Genomic DNA, 26243 nt, shown 5'->3' on the forward strand with positions numbered 1-26243 from the left:
AACGTGCGCTTTCCGACTACAGCGTATTTCGCACACGGGTGGTTAAGAAACTACCACCGTGTTATTTATATCAAACCGCGCAATCCCGTTTAGATCTGCTGAAGGAAAACAATGGTACCATTCCAGGCAGGTACCATTCCAGGCCTCCTTTTTTTAAATTTCAATCCAGCGAAAGCGAAAATGTGCGAGATCATATAAATATATCGAAATATTATTATTTGCATTTGTGTTGATAACCGACCCTAAGAATGTTTTTAAAGGGCCGCAAGCGAAACGTAAAATACATCTAATGATTCCCCGATAAGGTAACTGTGCGTGAAGTAGTAGCAATCCCTGTGTGACTATATGGCACTGGTCAATGGCACCTGTTGTCGAAGGCGCTGAGCAGATCCTGTGATCGTGGGTTCAAATCCCAGATTTCCCCTGGCCGCGTTTCAAGGTTTGAAGGCTCCATTGATCTCGTGCTCATTGATTTCACGAAAGTGTTAAATGTCTAGGACCTGCTTCACTCCAGGCGTCCTCCCACATTAAGCTGACACTCGATCCGTGATAATGTTTTCAAAGCGGCCAACGTACGTATTATCATTCAAACTAACTCATGTTTATCATTGCAAGCAACAACTTGATAGCAAAAGAGAATCGGAGCTGAATACCGAGGAGGTGAAATGTGATACTTGGGGCATTTCTGGTGTTGAATGCCCATTTAATGTATGGTGCAGATCATCCTTCACTTTTGAGGAATTTGATCAAACAAACAGTTGTCATCATCTTTTATCAGGCCGAATTCAGCAAAATGTACGTTTCAATAATTTTTAAAGATAACACATACTTTTTACTCAATGTAGTAGAAGTACTTGGCATATTGAAAGTGAAATGAATACTGTATAAACACTAAAAATTAAAATTGTGAAAACATTGGCATGCTTTAACAGATACCCACCAAAGAGGAAAAAACCCTCAAATCATCAAATCATTGAATAAATAAAATCAACTGCATTTGTGAAGAAACACTGGCACAATTGTTCTTGTATTTCATCCCGTTTTACCAACGATAATGATACTGTTCGTCCCCAATCTCTCTCTCAACAAAGTAAGGAATAACATCTTTATTTAGTTGCAGCAATTAAATACGAATTGAAGGTGTTGTCGCATGTCAATTCTTCTGGCACAATATAAGATGCGTATGCGAAAAGTAAACTCTTATGTTGAGACGTAAATCATATTTCATTGGGACTTTTTTCTCCATTCCCAAATTTTTACTTTTGACTGGGCTCTGTCTAGTATAGCGGCTGCGTACACGTGCACTTCGTTGTGCCAGTCGTATGTTTTTCTTGTCAAAAATTTCATTTATCGATAATGATATAAAAGGAGACTGTAAATAAAATATAATATAATGGCCCTATCGGGTATTAATAAATGCAAAAGGTCACAGATTGGCCTTTCGATGTCCTTGCCCTTCAGTCACCATTTTGAGACATGGAAGGATGGAGGAACAACTACTAATCACATTGATCTCTCTGTTTTTCTTTCCGGTCGTCAGTGTCCTGCTCTTGGTCATCATCCTAGCATCACTAGGCAAATCTCTTGGAATAAGGAAGCGATATGTGCAGTTTTTACTCCGTGTGTTTGAGGTAATTCAGCGTTTACACTGTTTATATTACAGCAGACGACACGTGCTCGTGTGACAGGGGCAGTGGTGACAGTTTTAGGGCATGACCGGCATGTGTGGGGCAAGTGGCTTTAGCGTGATACCACCACTCTGTCTAGACAGGGTTACTGAACTTACTGCCTTCTTGAGAGAAATTGTTTGTCAAGTTTAGATATCAGATCAGTACAGGTGAAAAAATGTAACTCGTAATTTTTGTTACGCTGTCATTTTGATAAAGACGTGGTTGTGTAAGAAACGCAGCTGACTGGGTCATAAGTTATACAGATTACATATAATAATACTTGTTTCGTTTTCATTAGACTTGTGCTTCATTTGTCTCATGAATTAACATTAATTGTACCCTTCCATTCGCCACAGCAATCAGCTGATTATCATTTATTTATATTATTTAGGGAGGTACATGTTCCCCCAGGCCACCCCCCAAAATATATGTAAAAATGTTGACATCCTCGAAGAGATTCTTATGTCAAATGAATCCTACTTTGCAAGCATTTTATTGCAAGGTTATTGCAAGGAAGAGCTTCAGGGGTGTCTAGTTCATTACGTTTTCACTCTGCTTGTTTGTATACCTCAGTGGCAATGATGTTCATTTTCGGAGTTATGAGCTGTTATTTGTTGACCATTGTCAATATTTTACAGGTTTTTATGCACTGTGTTCCTCCATCGCCTGTGAATTTATATGCCCACTATGGCTGAAGGGGTCATTGTCAGCACCCTTCTACACTCAAGTCCTGTTAATCCGACATTGTTGGTTGCATATGATTATGTCGGATTAATGAGTATGTAGGATAAACGAAGTTTGGTAATACCAACGTTTGTGATAAAAAATTGGAAACTACACGATAGATAACGATTTAAACATGTTTTAATAAAAAATTAAAAATGAAATATTCATGTTGTTGTGTTACATTGTTAGCGGATTATGTTTTCTAATCATGCAACCTCTAAAGTTTAACACAAAACTAACATTCTGACATGACCTGTAATGGGATGTCCTCAGCAGTAGCGAGAACTTGTATCCGATTTTAGTGAGATTGAGGTAATCTAGGTGTGTGATTAATCCTGTTTTGTTTATTGAAAGCAGTAATTGTCTGTTGTTAAACAAGTTTATCTTTGAAGCCGTTTAAATATGCAGCTTCTCGCCTACTCGTCTTGCATCAAAACATGGGGCTGTATACTTATGGACAGATGACCATGGAGTACGCTGATCACTGTGTCGAATTAACGAGACTGATTAATGAGTAATTTCCAGCAATTCGTGTCTGAGTCGGAGTGCGAGACTGTCGGATTAACAGGTCTAAATAGCACTGGTTTAATTGGTGCCCATCATTTGTGTCGGATAAAGTCGATTGTCGGATTAACGAGACTTGACTGTAGTACTGTTTGCGATACTGTTTTTGAATTTAAGATGTTCCGACAATAGGGCTGCAACGATACAGGAAGGTCACGATACGATACGCATCGCGATATTCTGGTCACGATACGATACGCATCGCGATATTCTGGTCACGATACGATACGTATATCGATACGCTATGATAAAAAAACAAGACTTAAAGCATGTCAAGTTTGAACCTTTCATGATTTTGGAACAGTCAAAATTATTTTATAATAACAAGACTACTGAAGTTGTTCAGCTTCAAAGAGGAACTTTCTCTAACTTTCCTTAAAAACAATTCAAAGTTCAAACACCAGAAAATAATTAATGTGCTCCACCAGTGATACAACGTCAAAGAATTTTGATGCAATGGTCGAAGAAATTGTATCTGAATTTTTTGTTTTATCAGGGATAATATATTCAATATCGTGTTACCTTAGTTGCAGCTTTTACTATATATATATTTAAAATTATAAGAACCACAAGTGTAGCATTTTGGTACTGGTGATTGCTGTTACAGGATATTTGTATGTACATGTATGGAACAATTTGACCAGTCACCCTAGGGACTTCCCGTGCTACATGTATTTCGATTGCGAAAACGTTATGTTGACATATATTAGCCAAATTGCCACAAATATGACCTTTGACGAGTCAAAGTAGGGCCTTTTTTCATATATGTATCCATTCTCTAGCAACTAAAGTTCGTTTCAATGCGTCAAAAGCGGTACTCTGACCGTGGTTGCTGTATCTCTTCACACACGATTTCAACTTAATGAAAACAATATTAAATGAAATTTTGAGTAAAATTAATAAAATTTACTACAAACACAAGTCCAGATATATAATGAACACGTTTTAATAACAAGATAGTATAATAATGGTATTGAATTGCGTACTTCAGTTCGGACTTGCCGACTTGTATTTCCATTGTTATGTGCTTGCGGGCATCAGCTGATAATGTTTAATGAGATGGGGAAAAACATCTGTCGGTGTAAAACCTGAGCTTATTAAAAATGTAAGTACGTTTTGGGGAGCCATGCGTTACCGCGCGCTATAACCAAGTTTGCGGTTTATTGAAAGGCACAATAGCGAGCAAACGCTGTACTTGAGATTTGCGTTCCGTATCGTGGCGTATCGATAAATGGGCCCACGTTTATCGTATATCGTATCGTGGGTCAAGTATCGCGATGCATCGGAATATCGGTGTATCGTTTCACCCTTATCCGACAATGAACCCATCAGCCCCTCTAAGTTAATTAAATTAGGTTGCTTTTTAATACACAGAATGCCAAAAGATGAACTTTGCGTGAACTGTACCAATACCTTTAGAGCAATGTATTGAGCACACATGTGAAGTGAGATACACATTTGGGAACTCTCACTGACTTCTCTCTCTGGAACCAGACCTTTGATTCATTTGTTAAAACTAACAACTTCCTTGCAGAACGGCCATACTATGTGTATTCACAGGTGACAGAGTAACATTGTGTAAACAAACCTGTGAAGTACTGAATATGTTCATTGACCAAGCTGTAATCTCTCAAAGTTGTTTTTGTCAGATTGTAAACTTTGTAAACCTGTTAATCGTAATAATACTTGTTGTGTAAAGCACAAAATACTTCAACTGAAGATAATTAGACCATGAATTATTGTCATACATGAGGTAAAATATAGTTTTCTGGTAGCATGGTGAGATTTAAGAGGGGCTGTTAGGGATGCCGTACTGGTACCCATTTATAGTTTAAATGTAATGCCATGTTTGAAATGGAGACATAGTGTAAGTAGGGTTCTCAACTTGTTTACTTCACAACTGACACTCAATAACTAAAACTTCAGAGATTACTTATAATGCTTGTGACAAGTATGGTTTTACAATTTTGTCAATGTTTTGACTATGAAACATCAACCTTATGGCTTTAAAAACGAACTGTATAATCAATGCAGGTAGAACAAATAGAGGAGATATACTTATTGGGCTGCATGGGGAATTCAGGTTGGAATAGGTCCCCAGCAACCTATGCTGGTTAATGTTCAAAGAGGCGACCAAATGGATCAAATGGTCAGTCTTGGGTGACTTGGTTAATTGTGTGTCGCTGTACCTTGAAGGCGTGGATCATTGCTCATAATATCAATGACTGGCCCAGACTTTATTAATTACAGGTCAACGCCATATATCTAGAATAATGCTGAGTGTGGTGTTCAACAGCATATATATACTCACATCATATTGAAGAAAGATAACATTACAATTCAGTGTGAAGAATTAAGGGGCTCCTGGTGTCATTGAGGTGTGTTCCTATTGTATTCGGTGATCAAAACTAAAATAAAATTGAGGGGTCCTTTTCATAACACCAATGTTAAAAGTTAAGGTTTTGAGGGTTCACAGATTAATATACTTTAGTCCAAAAACCACACTTCCTAAGGACCCCAGCACGAAGGTACCTCACTTACCTGGTACCTATTGTTAGGTTGCTGCCATCAAGCAGCCTGACTAATTATTGGCAATTAAGTTTATAATCCTTTAACAATAGGATTAGTCTGGTATCCACATATCCACATATTCCATGATGGACTTGCTGCAAGCAACTGACGTTTGTAGAGTCCAAGATCATCATCAAGATTGCGGTATTTCTTATTTCGTGGTCTCACCTTTCCGTCCAAGCTTAGCTGCAGAATCGTCGTCTCGGTTGTGTCTTGTTCATTCTTCAGGAAGTCTATAATTCTGAACAAGTTGGGATGTGATGTGTTGATCAAAGATCCAGGCTTTCTATGCTAACCTTCTACGTGGTTTGTGGTTCTTGGGCCAGTTGTTGTGCAATGGTTCCACATTAACTGACCGTGTGACCCTTCTACCCAATAGCTGGTGATATAGTCAGCGAACATCCCTGCATTTGTGTGTTCAGGGGCTTCTTCAAGGATCCAGAACCACACGTAGCTGATGAGATTTACTGGTACCAAGCCCAGGGCTATGGCACATCGAACAAGCTGGTTTATTTCTAGGTTGTCACGATATGATGTTCCAAATTTCACAAAAGTGGAAAAAACAACCCTTCAAAGTAACATTTGGAAAAGTTATTCTTAGGGCATTCTGGGCTGTTTCTTCGAAGTCAGTAAACACACATGATGGATTGACATCAGCACCGATGTCAGAAGCACATTGTTTCACACACCTGAAGAAACGCTGGTATGTTGTCTGTGATTTGTCAGGAAGGAAAGCATAGACCAAGGGGCACATCTTGTTGTGATGAAACTGTGGATAGTATACATCTTTCAAACGTACCATCGTAGGGTCTCAGAGGTGGCAAGGCGACGAAGGTTGTCATCGGTGGCAAAGATCTTGTCCAAGTTTCCATCAGCAGTCAGGAGGAAGTCGTCACCAGATTTGGTTTTGGTGTAGATCTCAGGAAGGTTGATGTCGGCTCGGGAACGTGGCAGAGGCAGGATGTCTTTTGCTCTGCATCGGTAATGAGAAGACTGCACATTGTAGTATGTAGGAACCATTGCGACTATGTCATCGATGTTGTAAGAATGGTATGCTAAAAAAAGAATGGGAAAATATAAGTATTCAGCAAATATAAAAAAAATCAGAAAGTTAGGGAAAGAAACCTTACTTTTGTATTAAATATGAAGAACATAAAGTCAATAATTACCTGACAATTCGTCACAATATATCTTTGGAGCAGGATCTTGTGATTCTCGGACACTTTGTCATCAAGGCGGCAAGGAGTGTGTCAATCTTAATTTGAGGGTTGTCTGTTTCATGATTGTGGATATCTTTGTGAGTAGTCACAATATCATCTTTGCTTAAGCCAGCTCATTAGCTAATCAGATTAAAACATGTTGTTAAAAGTATTCCATTATAATCTACTTTAATCTGTGCAGGGTGCCGGGTAAGTGAGGTTAACCTCCCAGCATCCCCTTAATATTGGACACTCGAATTTGAATCTGAGGACCCCCCTCAAACCCAGCATCAGGTAATAGGTATGATAGTGTTATGTCAAGGATCCCTACACTTTCTTGCTTAGCTTTGGACACTGGTATTGTTTGAAATTAAAAAGAATAGTCATGGGATACTTGTCATTACCCTATTAAATGTCCCAAGATAAGAATACAATAGCTTTAGACCTATGGGACCCCAGAGCCTCCATTAACATCAAACATTGACAAATCATGCTAACATGTAAACAGTCCTGCTGACTCAAGTAGTCTTGCTGTGTACTTATGTATGGTGATGTATGATATGAGTTGATATGTTTATCGGTTGACTTAGAAACTGCAAATCTTGCAGATTCCGTATAAAAGTAGCAATTATGATGTGATTAGATTAAAATTTAAAACAATCAAATTGAGTGTGACATTCTGTAAGGGTTCTATTTCTAGCCTGAAGATAAATATATCTAGACAGCAGATTGTGCCCGAACCAGTCACTTGACATCATTTGCAGGAGATCTTATTCTTAGTGTTATCTTTTGTTAGCTAAGCTTACTACTAGTACAAGACTGAAAGACCTCGAGGCTGCACACCCAAATTGGCGTCTCTGCAAGAGACTTTTCATCCCACTTCAATGACTACCATCACGGAGGTCCCCCGTCTCCTCTTGACTTCACTCGACTATTTTTTGGGCCTACGCCTTTGCTGGACTGCCTCCTCCTGTGACATCCTATCCACATGAGACAAGAGCCATCGCCTCTGTGATTGCCTTGCACAGTAATTGCACCCTGTCAGTCTTCATACTGTCTTCGCTTACCAATATCTACATGATATGGCAGTGTCCCAAGCCCTTACCTGCTCACCTCTGCCTTGTGAAGGTGATTTCTCAGTATTGGTTTAAAGAAACTCTTATGGATGTTGTTGATCATTCCTCTTCCCATCTTAGCATGCTTCAATCCTGTTGGCATGTTTGATAGCTTTGACGAAGTGTTAAAAGAGATGCTGAGCTGGCTCACCCTATTGTCTGGCTTAGTTAGTGGTGTGGTAGACAGACCCCTTCCAGATTGATTATAAGTCGTACCCTGAATAGATCTCTATTCAAAGCTATGTGGTCGTTCTTTTAATGATGTCCTACATGAAACCATGTGACTCGTGTTATACCAGATCTCATGTTGTTATGTCCGACTAGCGTAAAGGGGTTACATCGCCTGTTTTGGTGCTTTTGCCCACTCACGAGTTCTTGTCTTTACAACAGTAGACACTGTTATAGATTATTGTTCGTATCACTTTTAGCACCAACTTCCTCATGTTCATCTCACGGTTGTAGTCTATACAGGCTAGGGTATCTGCATCTAACCAAGGGATAAATGCATAGTGTGAGATAGGATAAGTTTAAAAACTTGTAAAAGTTTACATTAAATTGTACTTTTGATGATACTTATCCTATCTCACACACTCTTTGCCCATCCTTCCAGCTTCCTCATGTTCATCTCACAAAATATATATAATGAATTAGTAGGACAAGGACATTTCTAGTGTGGGTTTCTTCAAAGTATTCAATAGAAACTAGGCACATCATGTCTTGTGAAGAATAGATTCATTATGCAATTTGACTGCAGTAGTTCAGATTGGGATACTGTATGCATGTGGGGTAGTCTAGTGGTTATTGCGTTCGCTCATCATCCCAAAGACCCATGTCCAATTTCCCCCATGGGTACAGCATGTGAAGCCCCTTTCTGGTGTTCCACCATTATATTGCTGGAATATTGCTAAAACTAAAAGCAGCATAAACCGTACTCACTTACTAACTAGTGCATGTAGGATATGGACCTAATGTCATCTGTAGGACTGACATGAAACCTGCTATTTCAGTTTGGGCGGGTGAAGATAGCTCACTACCAGTCCACACAAGCAGAGGATGAGGAGGAGAAGTCGGATGATGAAGTCATTGTGGATGATTCAAATATCAATGAAAATGGTAAAATATTGTGATATAACTTATCCTTAATTTAAAGATCATGGACATAAAATATCAGATTAATTATGTTGCTTCTACTTGTTCTGGTATATCCTGCTTCATAAGTATCATTTATGACTTTTTTCAGTTTTATATTTTCTTAAGTTTTTACTTGTGAGTTTAGTACAGATATAACAGTAAGGAAGAGAGTTCTTCCTTATGAGGAGCACAATATTTCGGAGTATTACCAGTATTTACTTCATCAGGTGAATGCCACTCAAAGACTAGAGATAGAATTCTAAAGATTTGATTAAGAGTATTTGAAACATTTGGTTGGAAATATGCTTCAAACCTCTTCTGTGATATAGTTGATACATACCTGATATTTTTGGCTGACAGTTTGTTTTGTGTTGCTATTTTTCAGGACAGACCAACTTAATTAAAAGGGACATTACTTTGTCAGCAACACAAGGATTTATTATTCCTGACAGTTACATCCCTAGTGTGGATACAATCAAGAAAGAGTTCCATCTTGCAGATACAATGTACTTCGCAAAATGTGGAATGGAGGTGAGCGTGGTAAAACCAAGGACTTTAACAACAGATAGTATGTATGGTGGACAATCATGGTAACATGTATGGGGATGGTAGCCATCAGCACTAGAGGAGACTTATTGAGCTTGTAGGTCTTTGCCAGGAATACAGTTTTAGCTCTCACTCTGTTAAAAGCATTTCCTCTTTGTGTGGGGTCTAATTCTCTCTAATATATTAGATCTATATATTATCTAATATCTCTGTCATGTCGAATATTGACCGATGTGACTGGTACATATTACAGCTCATTAACTGACTTTTGAAATTGTTTTGGTTGTGGCACTTTATCACGTTATTCTGTTTGTTATTATTTATTTTAGGCTATTATCGAAGATGATGTAACAAAGCGTTTTTCAGCAGAAGAATTGTCGTCATGGAACTTGTTATCGAGATCAAATATATCTGGCTACCATTTCATAAGGTGAGATAGTCAGATTTTTTAATAAATATGTACAAAAAGTGTAATTCGTAAGCTTTAAATGACTGGAAGGACTAAACTGGACAAGTTCTTACTGACAGTCAGTTACTTTTTCAACTTGGTGTTGGTTACTTGATGACAATAGTTTTGAGACGGTGGTGTGTCATGAAAACTCAGTCATTGTTGTGTAATAATGCAACATGGTCTCTGTTTCAGCTTTCGACTGACCTTTTTGTGGTGTGTTGGATTTTTAGTTCGCTATTTTGTCCTGTTTCCTTTCAGGTAAGAAACTGAAATTTCTTATTCATTTCCAGTGTTATTGATGCTGCACATTTGGATAGATATCATATCCTTCCATTTATCATCCAAACATAGCTTCCACAGCTTGGAAGGATCAAGGATTTACTATATACTTCTGTGTGAAAGATCGAGTTTTCTGAAGTTGAGAAAAGTGATTTAACATAACATAACTTCAGCACAAGTAGAGAACACTGATGTCTTCAGTGAGCTTTGAATGAAATTTGAATGAATGAATATTGTTTTATGCCACATCAGCCATTTTCCAGCTATTCGCGGCAGTGAGTGAGCTTTGAATCGTCTACCTTGATTACGCCATTAAGCGCATGGTTATGTATTGTTTTATGACCTCAAAAGCATGTTGCGTGGGGATACATGAGATATGACCATTAGAAGACTTTCATTTTGTCCTATCATTTTAACATGTTTAAGATTAATTTACTGGTTTACACTGTTTAAATATTGTTAAATGTTTCAATTGGCAGGCTTCATTGTGCTCTGAAATGTATATGTATATACAGATTGACCATAGCAGTGCTTGGCGTAGGATGGCTCATCATATGTACAGCATTTATTGGCTATCTCCCCGAAGGAAGGTGAGTTATAGTATTTACACCCTTATGCACACATTTAAAATAATAAACCATATGTTAAAATAGTTTTTCAGAATATATATTTTCTTGAATTCAGAGCTCCAGATTACTTTTTGAGCAATTGAGTTTTTACTCTGAGGTTTTTATTTTAATTAGGTTATTACATTTTTCATTGGGTAACCAATATTTTTTCACTCATCTATTCATCACTCTATTGAGTATTTCCCAAAATTAGTGAACATTTTAAGACTAAAAAACAATGAAATAATGTTTTTGATGTATATAACTGTTCTAAATATATAGGCTTGACTCGGAAAGTAAATTCGCTCATAATTGTTTCTCGGAAATTAGCTCCTTTGTATGCATGCTGAAAAAGTTTCACTGGGTATTTACGCGTGCTGTTTTATTACATTTGAGTTTTTCATTGAATGCACATGTACATGCTTTAGAAGGATCCTAATATTTACCAAGTTTGACTAAGAAATGAGGTTTGGGAGGTAGTTTGGGTGGCTGTTGCTTTGGCTCATTCCTATAAGGCCAAGGTTAATTTCCCCACATGAGAACGATGTGGGAAGGTCCTACTCACTCACTCACTCACTCACTCACTCTTTAATAAGTGCATATTTTTTTAAATCATTCTGCTACAGTAATCCAGTCAAAATTTTATTATGATATAATAAAATGATATAATAAAAGTATATTTTAGTATCAGTATGTTCTAAATATTGACTTGGATATTGGTGCCACCTGCCTGGTGGTTGTTATGTTTGTACTGCTGATACAGGTAATCAGCCCTATCACTGATAACTATTTGCCTGTAGGCTCTAGAAAATGTATTTATGCATGGTAATACTCTCCTGATGTGCGTCAATACCACATTTTTGAATTATGATTTTTTGGAAAATGTAGCCATGGTAACAGGTTAAATGAATTTTTTTTCTGAAATATCATCAGTATAATATTGCATCGTATATTTCAGATCAAAGAGGGCATTGAATGAATATGTCATGCTGATGTGCTTCCGGATTTTAGCCCGAGCTTGTTCAGCCATCATTACATTTCACGATGAGTAAGTAACAGATGCTTCCTGTCGTAGTATATTTAAATTAGTTAAAGACATCTTTTAACATTTTGTTCAGGTTAGAAAGTAAGACCAACCTATAATTCTTATCCATTATTTTTTTATATAAATATTCTACCCATACAGTCAACTCCCAACAACGTTTAACAGATACAGGGACATATCATCTGTATTAACTACATTTTATCCCCTGAGAGTGGTAACAAATGTCATTATTCATGTCAATAGCTAATTTTATATTCAAGAAACTGATTTTCTAATGTCATGTTGAGTTTGTTTATCTGGATAAATGATTTGAGTTTTTTTTCTCTGTATTATATTATTTGCTAGCTTGGTCAGACTGCTAATAAACTGACACTAAAGTGTAGTGTAGGGTTGGCGTATTGTCACATAAATTGTATTGCAATATATTGCAATATGGAGAGCTGTTTCTACTATTCAAATGGTTCTTCATTCAGTAATCCAGGCTTTAGATTGCAAGATGGGTAGTATGGATAAACGAGAGTGCCTATTATGTCATCAATAATATTGAATGATAATGTAAACAGTGTGAAGCATGTGCTGTTTTCAGGGTTTAGATTTGAACTAAGTCAATCCAAATGCCTCAAGATAGGAGATATTATTTCTGACACACTTTTGCAATAAACCAGTATACCAGTTATGTTGTACACCCCTAGTATAATGTAACCTAATGTTCACATGATCATTTTGATATATGCCATATTTTCCTCATCAGAAACAATCGCTCCAGGAATGGTATCTGTGTTGCTAATCACACTTCCCCCATCGATGTCATCATTATGTCGGTGGATAATTGCTATGCTATGGTATGTGACATTTTAGCCAGCATTGTTCTGACCAGGCACCCATGATATAGGTTGTTTTCAGTTGAAGGTCTGGCATGTGCGCATAAGTATTGCTTGTTTTATCACTCCAGATGGCCAATTAAGTTATTCATCTATGTTTGTGTTTGAAATTAATAGGTCAATTAATATATCCTCTGAACCCATTCGAGACAACTGACAGCACTATTTCAATAAATTGTCCCATTAGTTACTATGACCAGCTGTGTTTTGTGTCCACAGTGCAGGACTGGCTTCTATTGATGTTTTCATAATGTAGGGGTTCAAGTCCAGTAATGTCATCAAATATGAAAAGTCCTTGCATCTAAGACCCGTGAAGATCCGGGGTAGAATAGGTCTTCAGCAACCCATGCTTGCTGTAAAAGGCAACTATGCTTGTCGTAAGAGGTGACTAATGGGATCGGGTGGTCAGACTCACTGACTTGGTTGATGCATGTCATCTACCTCAATTGCTTTGATCGATGTTCATGATGTTAATCACTGGATTGTCTGGTCCAGACTCGATTATTTACAGACTGCTGTCATATAGCTGGAATATTGCTGAGTGCGGCTTTAAACAACCAACCAACCAACCAACTAACCAACTAACCTTGCATCCAAATTTTCCAAATTAACATCAGCATAGCTCAAATGTGTGTGTCAAAAAAATCCAGACCACTACTTGTTTTGATTATTCAATGAAAATGTTTGGACATCAACATTATTAAGGTTTCTTTGTGAAACCTCTTATCCAAATTTGTGAAACTTGATTTTAACATGAATAAGGGGGTCTATAGTTTCCACATACAATGTGAAAAAGTTCCATCTGCAAATGTTTCTGATAATTACAACAACTTGCAAACAAATAACGTATTCGATGTAAAAAAGCGCTCTCTAATAAGCACCTACGGCGATATTTGCTAATGTATTAGCTAGTGAACAATCCCAATTAGCACCCCTTCCGATTGATCAGTGTACACAAGACTTATTTATTCGTGTATAATACGAGTGTTATATGCATCCTTAATTATGGGAAATTAAATTTTGGAAAAATATATCTGTCGTATATAAACATTTCAGGCTGTCAGCATAAACCACGAAATTTACGATCTTTCAACTCTGTAGTTGTTCACCAAAATGATATTCTAATAAGAGCCCCCTATTTCTAGTTTTGAGAGCGCCCTGGGTGCTAATTATGTTGAATACGGTATGTTATTTTTCACAAGGAAACTTCCTTTTTTTTTTGTACCAAGTCAGTGATTAACATTTGAATGCCATATCAGACCAAATTATAATTGAGTGTCACATCCTGGTGAGATCAAGCATGATTACAGACCTTCATTATGTTCATACCAGTCAGCACAGGCTTATATAAAATGCGATTTAGCCTTTCAATCCACTGGGTTATTGAAGCATCCTGATTTGCCTTTTTAGATTGGCCAGTCACAAGGAGGCTTGCTGGGGATCCTACAGCGAGCAATGGCCAGAGCCACTGCACATATCTGGTTTGAGAGGTCTGAGGCTAAAGACAGAAATTTGGTTGTTAATAGGTGAGTTGTAGTACAGGTTGCACTTGTTATCTTTCAGCCAGATAGTTGAAAACATTGTTTGGCTAAGTTATTTGTCTTTTTAACCTTTGTGTATATGTTTGTATGGTTTTGTTTTCAGGTTACGAGAACACGTACAGGATAAAGATAAACTGCCTATTTTAATATTTCCAGAAGGTACTTGTATATTTCACTTTGTTAATCTTTTTCTGTATAATGTTTGTACAGATGCATGAAGCCCATTCTTGTCATCACCATCTGGAAATTGGCTGGAATATTGCTAAAAGCAGCATAAAAACATAATCACTCAATCACTCATTTTCTCTCTTCCTGTATGTATAGTAATGTGATTTATCATGGCTAATGCATCCCTTATACACTGGTAAACAGATGAATAAAAGGTCATTATTAATGTGCTGTGAATGGTTGTTACGAGCTGTAAAGTTTTCTGAGGATCTGACATCTAAGTGTATGTACAAGTGTTGGTGAATCATAACTCCCTGTGGTTGGAACACCCCAAGATATCACTGGGTCACCCAATCAAATCACAACATATCCTATTGATACATCTCACAGGAACATACATACTTCATTTTTTAAATGTCAAAAAACCCAAATTTGCTCCCAAAATGATTTACCTGGTATGTATTTTTTAATTTTTTCACCAACCTCTTCCTCTCTCTGGTTCTCTCTTAGTAATCATTAACTGTTTTCATGACTGTTGTTGACACAGATTTGTTTTTTCTCCAGGTACTTGCATTAACAACACTTCTGTTATGATGTTTAAAAAGGGAAGCTTTGAAGTTGGAACAACAATTTACCCAGTAGCTATAAAAGTAAGGGATTTCACTACAATGGTATTGTATGTTTGTCTTATGGACACATAACCAGGAGTAGAATGACATACGAGGGGTGTTCATTAAAGATTTCCCCTAAACCCTTAAGGGTTATCATATTTGGTTGAAATTTCACATGTGTAATGATACATGTATCTATGGGTTATGTCTGAATTTGCAGCACCGAACTATTGATCTTACCACTTTTACAGGTGTTATGATCGAGTAGGGTGTGACAATGGAGCCAGTAGAATACCGAGCAGTGATTAGGTTTTTATATTTGAAAGGTCGCACAGAAACTTTCGATGAAATGAAAGCAACTTATGGGGAAGATGCCCCATCATATGCTGTTGTTAAACACTGGCATCGCCAGTTCAAGTGTGGTCGGACATCTGTGGAAACAGCTGCCATTCCTGGTCGCCCCCATTCAGACATTGATGAGGACACTATCCATCAAGTGGAGACCACAATTTTGGCAGTCCGACGTAACTGTTCGCCAGTTAGCACAAGATGTCAAGATCAGTGTAGGGTCTGTGGAAAAAATCATCCATGACAATTTGAACATGCATAAGGTGTCTGCATGATGGATTCCCTGGTTGCTCACACCTTTCCAAAAGCAGGAATGAGTCAATTGCTCAAAGGATCATTTGGACATGTGCCAAAAAAAACAGGCAAACTTTTTTGACAGACTTATCACACAGGATGAAACATGGGTCCATTACTATGATCCTGAGTCTAAAGTTCAATCGATGCAATGGAAGCATGTGGAGTCACCACCCCCAAAGAAGGCACGTGTCCAACCCTCTGCAGGCAAGGTCATGCTCAATGTGTTTTGGAACCAGCACGGAGTAGTCATGATGGATTGCTTGGCAAAGGGTACCACAATTACAGGAGCTTATTATGCTTCACTGCTGCGGAAATTGTGGGACGCTATCAAGCTTAAGAGGCGTGGCATGCTTACCAAGGGTGTCTGTCGCCTGCAAGACAATGCTCCAGTACACAACTCTCATGTTGCCCAGACGGAAACGCGGTCCTGTGGCTATGAAATCCTTCCACACCCTCCTTACTCTCCTGACCTTGCACCATCTGACTTCCACCTCTTTCAAACCATGAAGTCATTTTTGAAGGGAAAACGTTTCACAGATGATGAAACACTGATTTCTGAAGTCAAGTCCTGGTTTGAGACGCAAAAAGAGGGCTTTTACAAGCGAGGTCTCCATAGTTGCATTAAACGATGGGAGAAGTGTGTAACTCTTGGTGGTTCCTATGTGGTGAAAGACTAATACCTATGCCAAGTTTCATTCCACTAGGTCCATCAGAAGTGGGTCAGGGGAAATCTTTAATGAACACCCCTCGTATATGGAACTATTGCAGTTGTTTGTCCTACAATAGAACTATTTCAATAGCAATTTGAAAATGGCAATAGCAGCAGTAGAAACTAACATTTTTAGTCTACTAGTATTTATGATGATACATATAGCAAACCCTAAAACATGACAAATTTCTACTATTTCTTATGATACCTTAACTGGTGGGCAGTTTGGCAAGGCCTATGGGGCTAGTGCCAATTCCTAACACTGCAATAGTATTATCGATAGTCTGCATAACAATTGATAGTTTCAATAGTTGCAAGTAGTTAATACAAATATTATGCAAATTTCAAAAGTGCCTCAAAACTTCAGATCAGAGTTACTTGAGTAGAGATAGGGAGGAAAAATGGCGGCCTTTGAGATTGTCAGCAATACTTCATATTTTTTTATTACTTTGATTAATGACAAATGACATGTTTATCTTATCGTATGACAAAGTTAAAATTTCCCCAGCTTTGAGTGAACATGTTAACTTTGTTCACAAGATGAGAGAAACATGTCATTTGTAAAGGAAAATGTTTTACTATTTATTACTGATCGTCTTGATCTTACTATGGGGGCAGTGGTAAACGCATTCGCTCGTCATGCTGAAGACCCGGGTTCGATTCCCGACATGGGTACAATGTGTGAAGCCCATTTCTGGTGTCCCCTGCCATGATATTGCTGAAATATTGCTAAAAGCGCCGTAAAACCATACTCACTCACTCACTGATCTTACTATGAAAAACTTGTCATTGAGGCATGAGGATTAGCTCAGCAGTAAGTGTTATTTCTCTCGAGTGGGGTGTCAGTTTAATGTTTAGGGATAGATACTGTATTTCCAAATGTTCTGTTAGCTGTGCTTGTTGTGTATGTGTACTGTGTTTGTTTCTCAGTATGATGCCAGGTTCGGGGATGCTTTCTGGAACAGCAGCAAGCAAGGGATGGTGGCCCACCTGATTAGTATCATGACCAGCTGGGCACTGGTGTGTGATGTCTGGTATCTACCACCCATGTCTAGAAAAGTAAGCTGGCTTAACTGGGGAAGGATAAACAACTAATCCAGAGAAACAACTTCTTCTGTGACAACTAGAATGTTTTTAGACATTTTAAGAATGTCTTTTGACATCATGTTCAGTAGCTTTTCTTGTTACTGTGACAGCTGTTATTCATGTTACTAGCTGAGATAACAAGACAAAGAGAAATGTATACTGGACCAAGGCTTCAGGCCGACTGAGATGTATAATAACATGTTTACGTACTGATGACTTAAATGCTAACTGGTTTCTAGTACATGAATCCAGGTGGTAAAGAATAATGTTTAACATTTCTTATTTCAGGAAAATGAGCTTGCAGTTGATTTTGCAAACAGGGTTAAATCAGAAATAGCTAGCAAAGGAGGATTAGTAGATTTAGAATGGTAAGTACCCGTACACTACAGACACACAGCACTGAGAGCATGGTGAATTTCCAAATATTAAGGTTTTCACTGTCCATTATGTCAGGTCATCAGGACAAACAGTACTTCACAGGGTACACTCTAAGGTAAAAATGGCAGCTCATTTCGGACCAGTGGTTTATGTTCATTAATATGTAATAAGACTCGCCAGCCCTTTTGAGACTAGTGGCTAGGCGATTAAGGTGATTGACATACAATTATGTTACCCTCCCCCCCCCCCCCAAAAAAAAAAAACACAAAAAAACCCCAGACAAAAAAAACAAAACAAATAAAACAATTAAAAATGTGTTCAGTATTTCTATATGAAACTTTGCAGGGGCATGGGTAACCTTGTGACCTATGACACTGTTCTTATGCAGTTGTGTCCCTTTCTATGCTGTTCAGTCGGGACTTGAATCCATTTTGTCAGGATTAAATTCATTTGGTATGTCAGTAACATACCCTTGCCTCTGGATTGTTTTTGATATTTCTAGCCTTAATGCAAAGCACATGAATATTTCTGATTAAAACATTTCAAACATATCGCATGGGTGCCTCATTATGTCATTTTGAAATTTGAATTTTGTCATACCCATGGAAACAAGTGCTGTTTACATGGGTTATGTTTGTTGTTTAATGCCGCACTCAGCCATGTTCCAGCTTCTGATGGTGGCCTGAAAATAATTGACTCTGGACCAAACAATCCAGTGATTGATATCATGAGCATTGGTCCATGAAATAGGGATAGGATGACATGCATCAACCAAGTCAGCAAGTCTGACCACCCAATTCTGTAGGTCACCTCAAACGACATGCATAGTCATCTTTTTATGATTAGCATGGGTTGCTGAAGACCAATGCTAACCCAGATCTTCACGAATGGTGGTTGGTGGTGTTCAGAATCAACTGACGGTAGTATCTGTTTCCTGAATTAATCTGACAGACGCTTTCTGGCAAAAGCACAAAATTCATACCCTCAGGTATTATCCCTTTTAAGCCGAAGAGAGAGAGACCATCCATTGCATCCATTAAACAAAACATACTGCCTTAGACTTCAAGTGGCTTGATAGGGACTTATGATCCTTGTCTGTCGGCACCACACCTGTGTTTGTGGGTTTCAGCAAAGTTGTAGACATCTACTGATAGAGCCGCCTCACTCACCAAGTGTGTTTTTGTATCTAAATATGTATATCTTGTATCCCACAGGGATGGTCAGTTAAAGAGGATGAGGGCCAAAGCATCGTGGAGGGAAAAACAACAGGAAAACTACAGTAAGCTGCTGAAAGTGGAGTGAAGACAAGGCTATAGTCAACATTAACGTATAGATGTGTGTGTGTGTGCATGTATTAGAACAAGTTGAATTAATTGGAGGTTGCACAAGCTGCAGTCTATGTAAAAGGTTTCCTGTCTAAATGTCTCCTTAATATGACAGTGTCACATAAATGTGTTATTAATCGAAAGGATTATCAATCAGAGGAATGAGTTGCAACAGTGTTCAAATGAGATCCTAGACTGAAATGTTATGTTCAACTTAGCTGTTAACGTAAGTGTATGTGTTTGGTGACAAGAAGATAAAATTCAGTTGGGAAGATCAGGGTAATGCTTTATCAGCGGAAGGGTCCACCCACTTGTGTGAGAAACACTTGAGTATAACAATATAATATATTGATACCAAATAAATATCAGTAACATTTGTACAATGTATTAGTAATTAAAAGTATTTCGACTGCTAAACTGAGCATGATAATGTCTTTGTATACCAGCAAACAGTCCACTCCATGACATGGATCTGTCAACCCATATGTTCATAGGAAAGCCTGGTCTATTTTGGTTCTGTACAAAAATTTGTGCTGAACTGCCTCACATTCCAGAATTTATGTTCAGCAACACATTGTTTTTTTCTGTTATCTGATGCTCCTTAGCTGAAGGGTCATTTGTATGTATACATTGTCATTTATTTATAAATGTTGATCAGTGATTGGAGCAGTAGTAACTCCACAAAAATTGTTTTCATTTCCTGACATCAGTATTCTGCTAAAAGTGAAATGTGCAAATACTCCAGAAAGCAGTCTATATGCAAATAGAAAATGGTATTAGTGTCTCTTGTTTTAGACTTCCATGTTGCTGTGTGCTTGTGTTCGATATACTGATGGTGTCCAAATGGACATTTTCTAAATTAACCCCATACATGTTTGTTTTGACTTCAGCATTACTGGTCTGTCATTTATGTTGGAATTAACTGGTTATAGAAATCCCTACAGAGTCTTGTTTCAGCCGTGAAAACTACCTCCCACACTACAGTCCCAAGTACAGAACAACAGGAGTTACTGTCAAGTGTCTTGAGATTATTTTAGGGAGTGGAGTGGAGATTTAGTTCGTATAGGCACTAAGACATCTTTTGAAACACCAAACATTTACTTTCCAAATGAATTTTTTTTAACCTTTTTTTCAGCCATACTGTTGTAGCATATCTCTTATGTTCTTATCTGGACATATTTAGGGTATATATTTTCAGTAGTATTGTAATACTAGGAGATAGGAAATGTAAATAAGAATATATATACAACATTTGTTGGTACCAGGATTTGTAATTTTTCAATTGCACTGTTTGATGTGTGTTAAGGATGAATATGACATTGTTCTATGTACAATAACCTGTCACTAAAAGTTCAAATCAGAAGCAGGTAGACAGCACGAAGGTGAATATGGTCAGTACTGGCTATGCATGTTGTCAGGTGAACCTTCTATTTTGTGTAAGAGCCCTTAAAAACTTGGGATACACCTGCAGTCTAGGTCAGTGTTCAGCTGGGAAGATTGGATCTGTGTGTTGCAGGTATTGTGTGAGTCCTATTTATTAACCACAGGTCATCGTAATCAAATCCTTTGGTTGTATGAGACCACCCCCTTTTGAAGGAGTTTATTACATACTGATTTGCAATTGTGTTTTCACTTAGTTGATAATATGTGAAGTGTGAGCTGAAATCATATCAAGTCAAACGCTGTGATATTTATTGTCATTGTCTGGAGCTGTGTTGCATGAACGTGAACAGTATAGCATACACATTGTTTACTGATGTGACAGTGAGATGTACCATGCATGTAATCATACTGTGTCATGTTTCATGCCTGCAACTGTCAATTGAATATTATGAAAATATTGATAACATGCTCAGCAATAAGATAGAAATATGTGACAACATCGCTTTGGTCAACCAATGTTAATGAAGGGGAATATATCTTGACTCCTGATCAAACTTTCAACAGGAATGATTATTTTTGGAGAAATAACCTCTTTCTCTTTTTTAGTGTTGAATAATCATTGGAGGGCTGTTTCCAGTTGAGTTTCCGGCTCTGCAGTCTTTAGAGAAGTGACAACAGTCTCTGCAAAATACTTCTTAATCATGGGCTTTGTGAAAACAAGGGCATTCTTCTCTGTAATATTCATCTGATTATTTAGTAATTTATAAATATTGTGAACAGTGACATCATAGTGTTTGTGGAACTAAAACGAAACAAGATACCTTTGAGAATATCCTTTATCATGGTGTCAGATTGTCAACAGAATACCATCTTATGTCTCAAGGTGATCTATTATATGTTAAAGTACAAGAGTTTTACCTTTATCGGACTAGTTTTACAAGAAAGCAAAGAATAATAAGAATTTGATAATATTTTAATGATTTACGTAAAAATGTTGACAGTATATCATTCTTTGGAAATGGTTTTGACCAATTCTAAAAATGTCTCTTGTCATGTCCAGAGCAGCATGCCTCAGTCATTACCACTGTTCACCAAGAAACCGTGGTTACCATATAAAAGTTGTTCATGAACTTGAAAGCCACATTATCAATTTCATTCTAAGCCCACCTGGACCAAAGTTGAAATAGTGCATGAACAAGTAAAATATGTAATAGGTGTTACAGTATGATTATTCATTGTCACAATGTCTGGTTGATGGAAATGTCTATTTCACAATCAAAATAAAAGCACTTATTGTTGAGGTTAATTGCTCAGATTTTGTGTGTTCTGACATTTGTTTTTATGCATTGTCTTTGGTATACCGGGTGGGTATCCTAATGTTTTGCATGACGACGATTTGTTGAAATGGCCTCTGTGACTGACACTTTGAATAAGAAAAAAAACTGCTGCAGCAGTAATGCAATGCATGGCTTGCTATTTCACTTTTCCGCCCAAAGACATCAAAGATTTTGAAAATTTCATTCATAATGATCATTTGAAGTAATAATGCTTGTACTCGAATATCCAAGTGAAAGACTAACCCTTCTGTCGCTATCTTTCTTCCACTTTGGACAGATCAGTGATCCCAATCCTGTTTGGGTCTCTAGTAGTGATGTGTCTGGTCAGTGTTAATCACCTTATTATGGTGGGACTATTTATGCTCTTTTTCTTGAGTGTAAAGTCAGGTTTTCTTTTATTTTCAGCTCTTGACTTTTGTCACTTGCTACTTGCTATCTGTGATTTAACAATCATAGTTTATGTCCAGAAATAAATCTTCTCTGATGGATAGTTTACGCTCTATCTATATGCAAAACCATACTACAACAAACATTTGTGAACACCATCTCATGTGTTGAACTCTAGTCAACAGTGAATTTGCTAATGGTTGTAGCATTCCTGCAAACTACTTTAACTTTTTGTCAGTGACTTTGACAGATTGATCGCTCCATTGAGATCCACTATTTATCAGTAGAACTGCATCTCAAAACACCAGCAATGTGATGTTTTATCTATAGTTGTTATATTTACTTTACTGACTTGTTCCTGTCTACTTTAAAGTTAGTTTGTTTTCCAATAACTGGTGACACTTTGAAAACAACCTTTAAGCAGCGATATCCTAAAGAATAGTTTGATCATTTGGTGCCTATATTGAAAGTGTAATAATTTGTACTAAGGTTACTTATAGGTTATAGGAATTTGTAAGTGGAGTGATAGCTTTTTAACAGATGTTGCAGGAATATGATGTCATATTTGCTGATCGTGAGCATTTTATGCGTGAGTGACTTGTCTTGTTGATTTATACATGGATTCTTAGCTCATGAATTGTTTACTGGCAAGTCAGGGTCAACACTTGCCAACAAATTGTTCCTGTTTATTTGTAAAATAGTGTCCACAATAAAAATATGTTTAATAGAATTATTTTGAGTTATCTGTTTGTTAAGAGAGAAGAAACCATTTCAAACAGGCATTTTATTGTACCTTGGTTGTTGTTTGTTAGGACCTAGGGGCTAGTTCAATCAAGTGAGCTCATGTCATGGTCTGTTGTCCATTGTCGTAAACTTTTGTTAGGAGTGTGGGATGTCAGTGGTTCCATCCCTGGCCGTTTCATACTAAATGATGTTAAAAGATGTTATTTATAGTTGCCCTGCCTTGCACTCAAAGACTGTCATGACATGGCAGACTCCTTGTGCCATGGCATGGAATGTTTTCATACATTCAGCCAATGTCCATGAACTGGTTGATAGTGAGTCATTGTAGGCCAACTGCATGGACTGTTGTTCACAAAAAGTGATCACTAGATTGTCTGGACCAAACTTGATTGTTTACAGGCCACAGTCATATTGCTGAAATATTGCTGAATGCAGCATCAAAACAAACCATCATACACTATATATAGATCAAAGTATGAAACAGTGCAGTTACATTCTTTTGTCATCACCTGGGGCTTCCCTCCCACATCCAGGGGCGGTCGGGTAGCCTAATGGTTAAAGCGTTCGCTCGTCATGCCGAAGACCCGGGTTCGATTCCCGACATGGGTACAATGTGTGAAGCCCATTTCTGGTGTTCCTCGCCGTGATATTGCTGGAATATTGCTAAAAGCGGCATAAAGCCAAAACTCACTCACTCACTTCCACATCCAGCTGACACATTTTGATGTCACTGAAATACAGTTAAAAGCAGAGTTAAACCCAACTCCAGCTCGTTGTTGATCTAAGTCTCTGATGGTGAATCAGAAGTCCTGGCATGCACTTGAGAAGCGGTCCACAAGGCTTTGCAGCTGTTTTTCTAAGTGGGTTGCCAGAGCCGCATTTCTGATGAGGGCTTTGGGCACTTTGGACTTAGCTTTCAGACATGCCAGATTGAAAAGCTTCCCACCTTATAATTTTTTCTAAACACAATTTCATTTACATTCGTATGACTTCATGTTTACACTGACAGCCATACAACAACCAGCTATATCGCGGAGTAAAATAGTTCCTTAAAAAGAGAGGTGACATGGGCGTATGGATGCACAACTTGCTCTTCAGAAACATCTTAAGCAGCACATGTGTTCAAATCATATCCTCATTAGATGAGAAAGGTCTGTAAAGAACTACCTCATTAAGTCAGTCACAATGACAGCGCGTCGTAATACATTTACATCAAATACAAGACGTCAAAATGGCCGACACGATAGACGTGACGGGAGAGATTTCCGATGTTGTTAATGAACGTGTGGCGGTTACATGTGTACGTCATCACTGATCAACTCGCCGATCATTGAAAGGTGAATAAAGATGCGTCAAACAGACACTAAGGTAAATTCATAGATTGCTGGAGACGGTCAATGTCAGCCTTGGCACGGATCGAGTCGACACTACGATAGTTTAGATGTGCATTTCATCGTTTGTTCATTAGGAAAGGGCGCAGCGAGGACATTCGTGAACAATCATGCAGTCACGCTCTCTGACATTTCTCAATGTATACTGAAACGCTGAGACCAAGAATAAAGGTTCTAAATGATCAGAAAGAACGCTTATGTGTGTTTTCGTGCTAGGGAATTCCCAGGGGGTTCCCCAGGAATGTGGAAGTAGTCCGTCAGTGTTTACGTCATTTCAAGAACACGGTCTCGTGAAAAACGTATGTACCGTTCATTAGACTGGTTCCCGGATCCTCCGCTTGGTGTCGCTGCACTTGTTCCGCTTTTCAATCAGTCTGTCGCAGGAACGAACGGGAACCAGTCTATGTCGTTCATACACTTATGAACGTCAATTTCGCGGACATGTGACCGACCTCTCGTCCGATGGAAAAGCCGTATATTGTGTAAACTTCAAATTAAAAAAATATTTCAGCATGACTGCGAAGAATATTCCAAGCAGAGTGGGGACAAGTCCTGTTTTTTTTCCACTGCCGATGTCCAAAGCCTCAGAGCCGTCAAAATGCATCGACTTTCAATAGTTTCATGTCATTGTTGAACAACTGGGTTGTGCTGGGGAGCCTAGGTGGGCAGCCAATCCTTGCTATCTCTGCCCGCAAGGTTAAAGGCTTTTGCGAGGTTCATGAATGCGACATATCCTAATGAGCTTGATATAACTTTCAATACAAACAGACTTTTTCGGAAATTAAATAATGCAACTTTCAATACATATTCATGAAGGCATCTCTTGTTAAAGGTGGTGATTCACAATTTGTATGTGCATGTTAATGCACAGTGCATAATTTGGATGTTTCTGTTTTTTTGTGGAACATGATACTCACAAACAACTATGGTTCAAAACAAAGTTGCTAGACATTTTAATCTTCATCGAAACACAATATTATCACTTATGCATTATCTACACCAGGGCAACACTCATCACTTGCCACGGCCGGTCTTCCACGTTTGACGTCACATCAACAAAACAACCATGTTCGGTTGGTGCATCTATGGAATCGATACCAAACCGCCACATTAACAGGTCGGACAATTGCTGGTTCGAGACCAATTAGTGTCAGAACCGTATGCAACCGGTTGAGGGAGCACAACTTCCGGCCTCGACGTCCAGCGACCGTAAGGCACGCCTAGCTTTGTGTAGGGCATCTGAGGTTCAGAAGACAGACCGGGTCAGTCTACTGTTCACAGGTGAGTCCAGGTTTCATCTGGAATGTTTGGGATGTTTGTTGTTTAACGCCACAATCTTGAGTATCCACCATTCTCTCGGATGACATTCGCGAGTCGTCTGGTCTTCAACATCCTCTGCCATCCCCTCTGCAGTGACTTGTGCAGGCTATGAACTGGGGGTCTCTAGCTCTCACTTGGCAGCATAGGTGACCCCAAAGGTGTTTAATTGGGTTGTTCCGAAGACATATATTGACGTTATAATCTCTATCACGGGTAATGTTTGAGAGAAAATGTGCTCCTTTGGCTGCCTATACCGCTGATCTGTGATTCCCCTGATGTATGGGATTAATATCCGACAGGATAACGTCTGAATCGCCTGAAAGATGGTTAACCCCAAACTAAATCTAGGTGTGACACTGTGATCAGATTATTATACGTAACGGTTAAAGTTATTTATTTTCAAAAAATAATAACACACATGAGAGATTTATT

General features: G+C 38.2%; 1 protein-coding gene across 1 annotated transcript; it reads left to right on the forward strand.

Moving 5' to 3' along the window:
- The first annotated feature begins 1466 nt into the window (after window positions 1-1466).
- Window positions 1467-23058, forward strand: LOC139452208 (glycerol-3-phosphate acyltransferase 3-like). Its single transcript, XM_071233596.1, has 14 exons — window positions 1467-1631; window positions 8853-8958; window positions 9362-9507; window positions 9852-9952; window positions 10166-10231; window positions 10768-10842; window positions 11819-11908; window positions 12657-12747; window positions 14197-14312; window positions 14431-14486; window positions 15060-15145; window positions 17391-17519; window positions 17835-17914; window positions 19139-23058. The coding sequence occupies exons 1-14, from the start codon at window positions 1485-1487 to the stop codon at window positions 19224-19226; spliced, it is 1377 nt and encodes a 458-aa protein (XP_071089697.1). The 5' UTR covers window positions 1467-1484; the 3' UTR covers window positions 19227-23058.
- Window positions 23059-26243: the final 3185 nt, after the last annotated feature.

This window comes from Haliotis cracherodii, unplaced genomic scaffold, assembly GCF_022045235.1.
Source record: "Haliotis cracherodii isolate W230 unplaced genomic scaffold, xgHalCrac1.p SCAF_9, whole genome shotgun sequence".
Taxonomy (NCBI): domain Eukaryota; kingdom Metazoa; phylum Mollusca; class Gastropoda; order Lepetellida; family Haliotidae; genus Haliotis; species Haliotis cracherodii.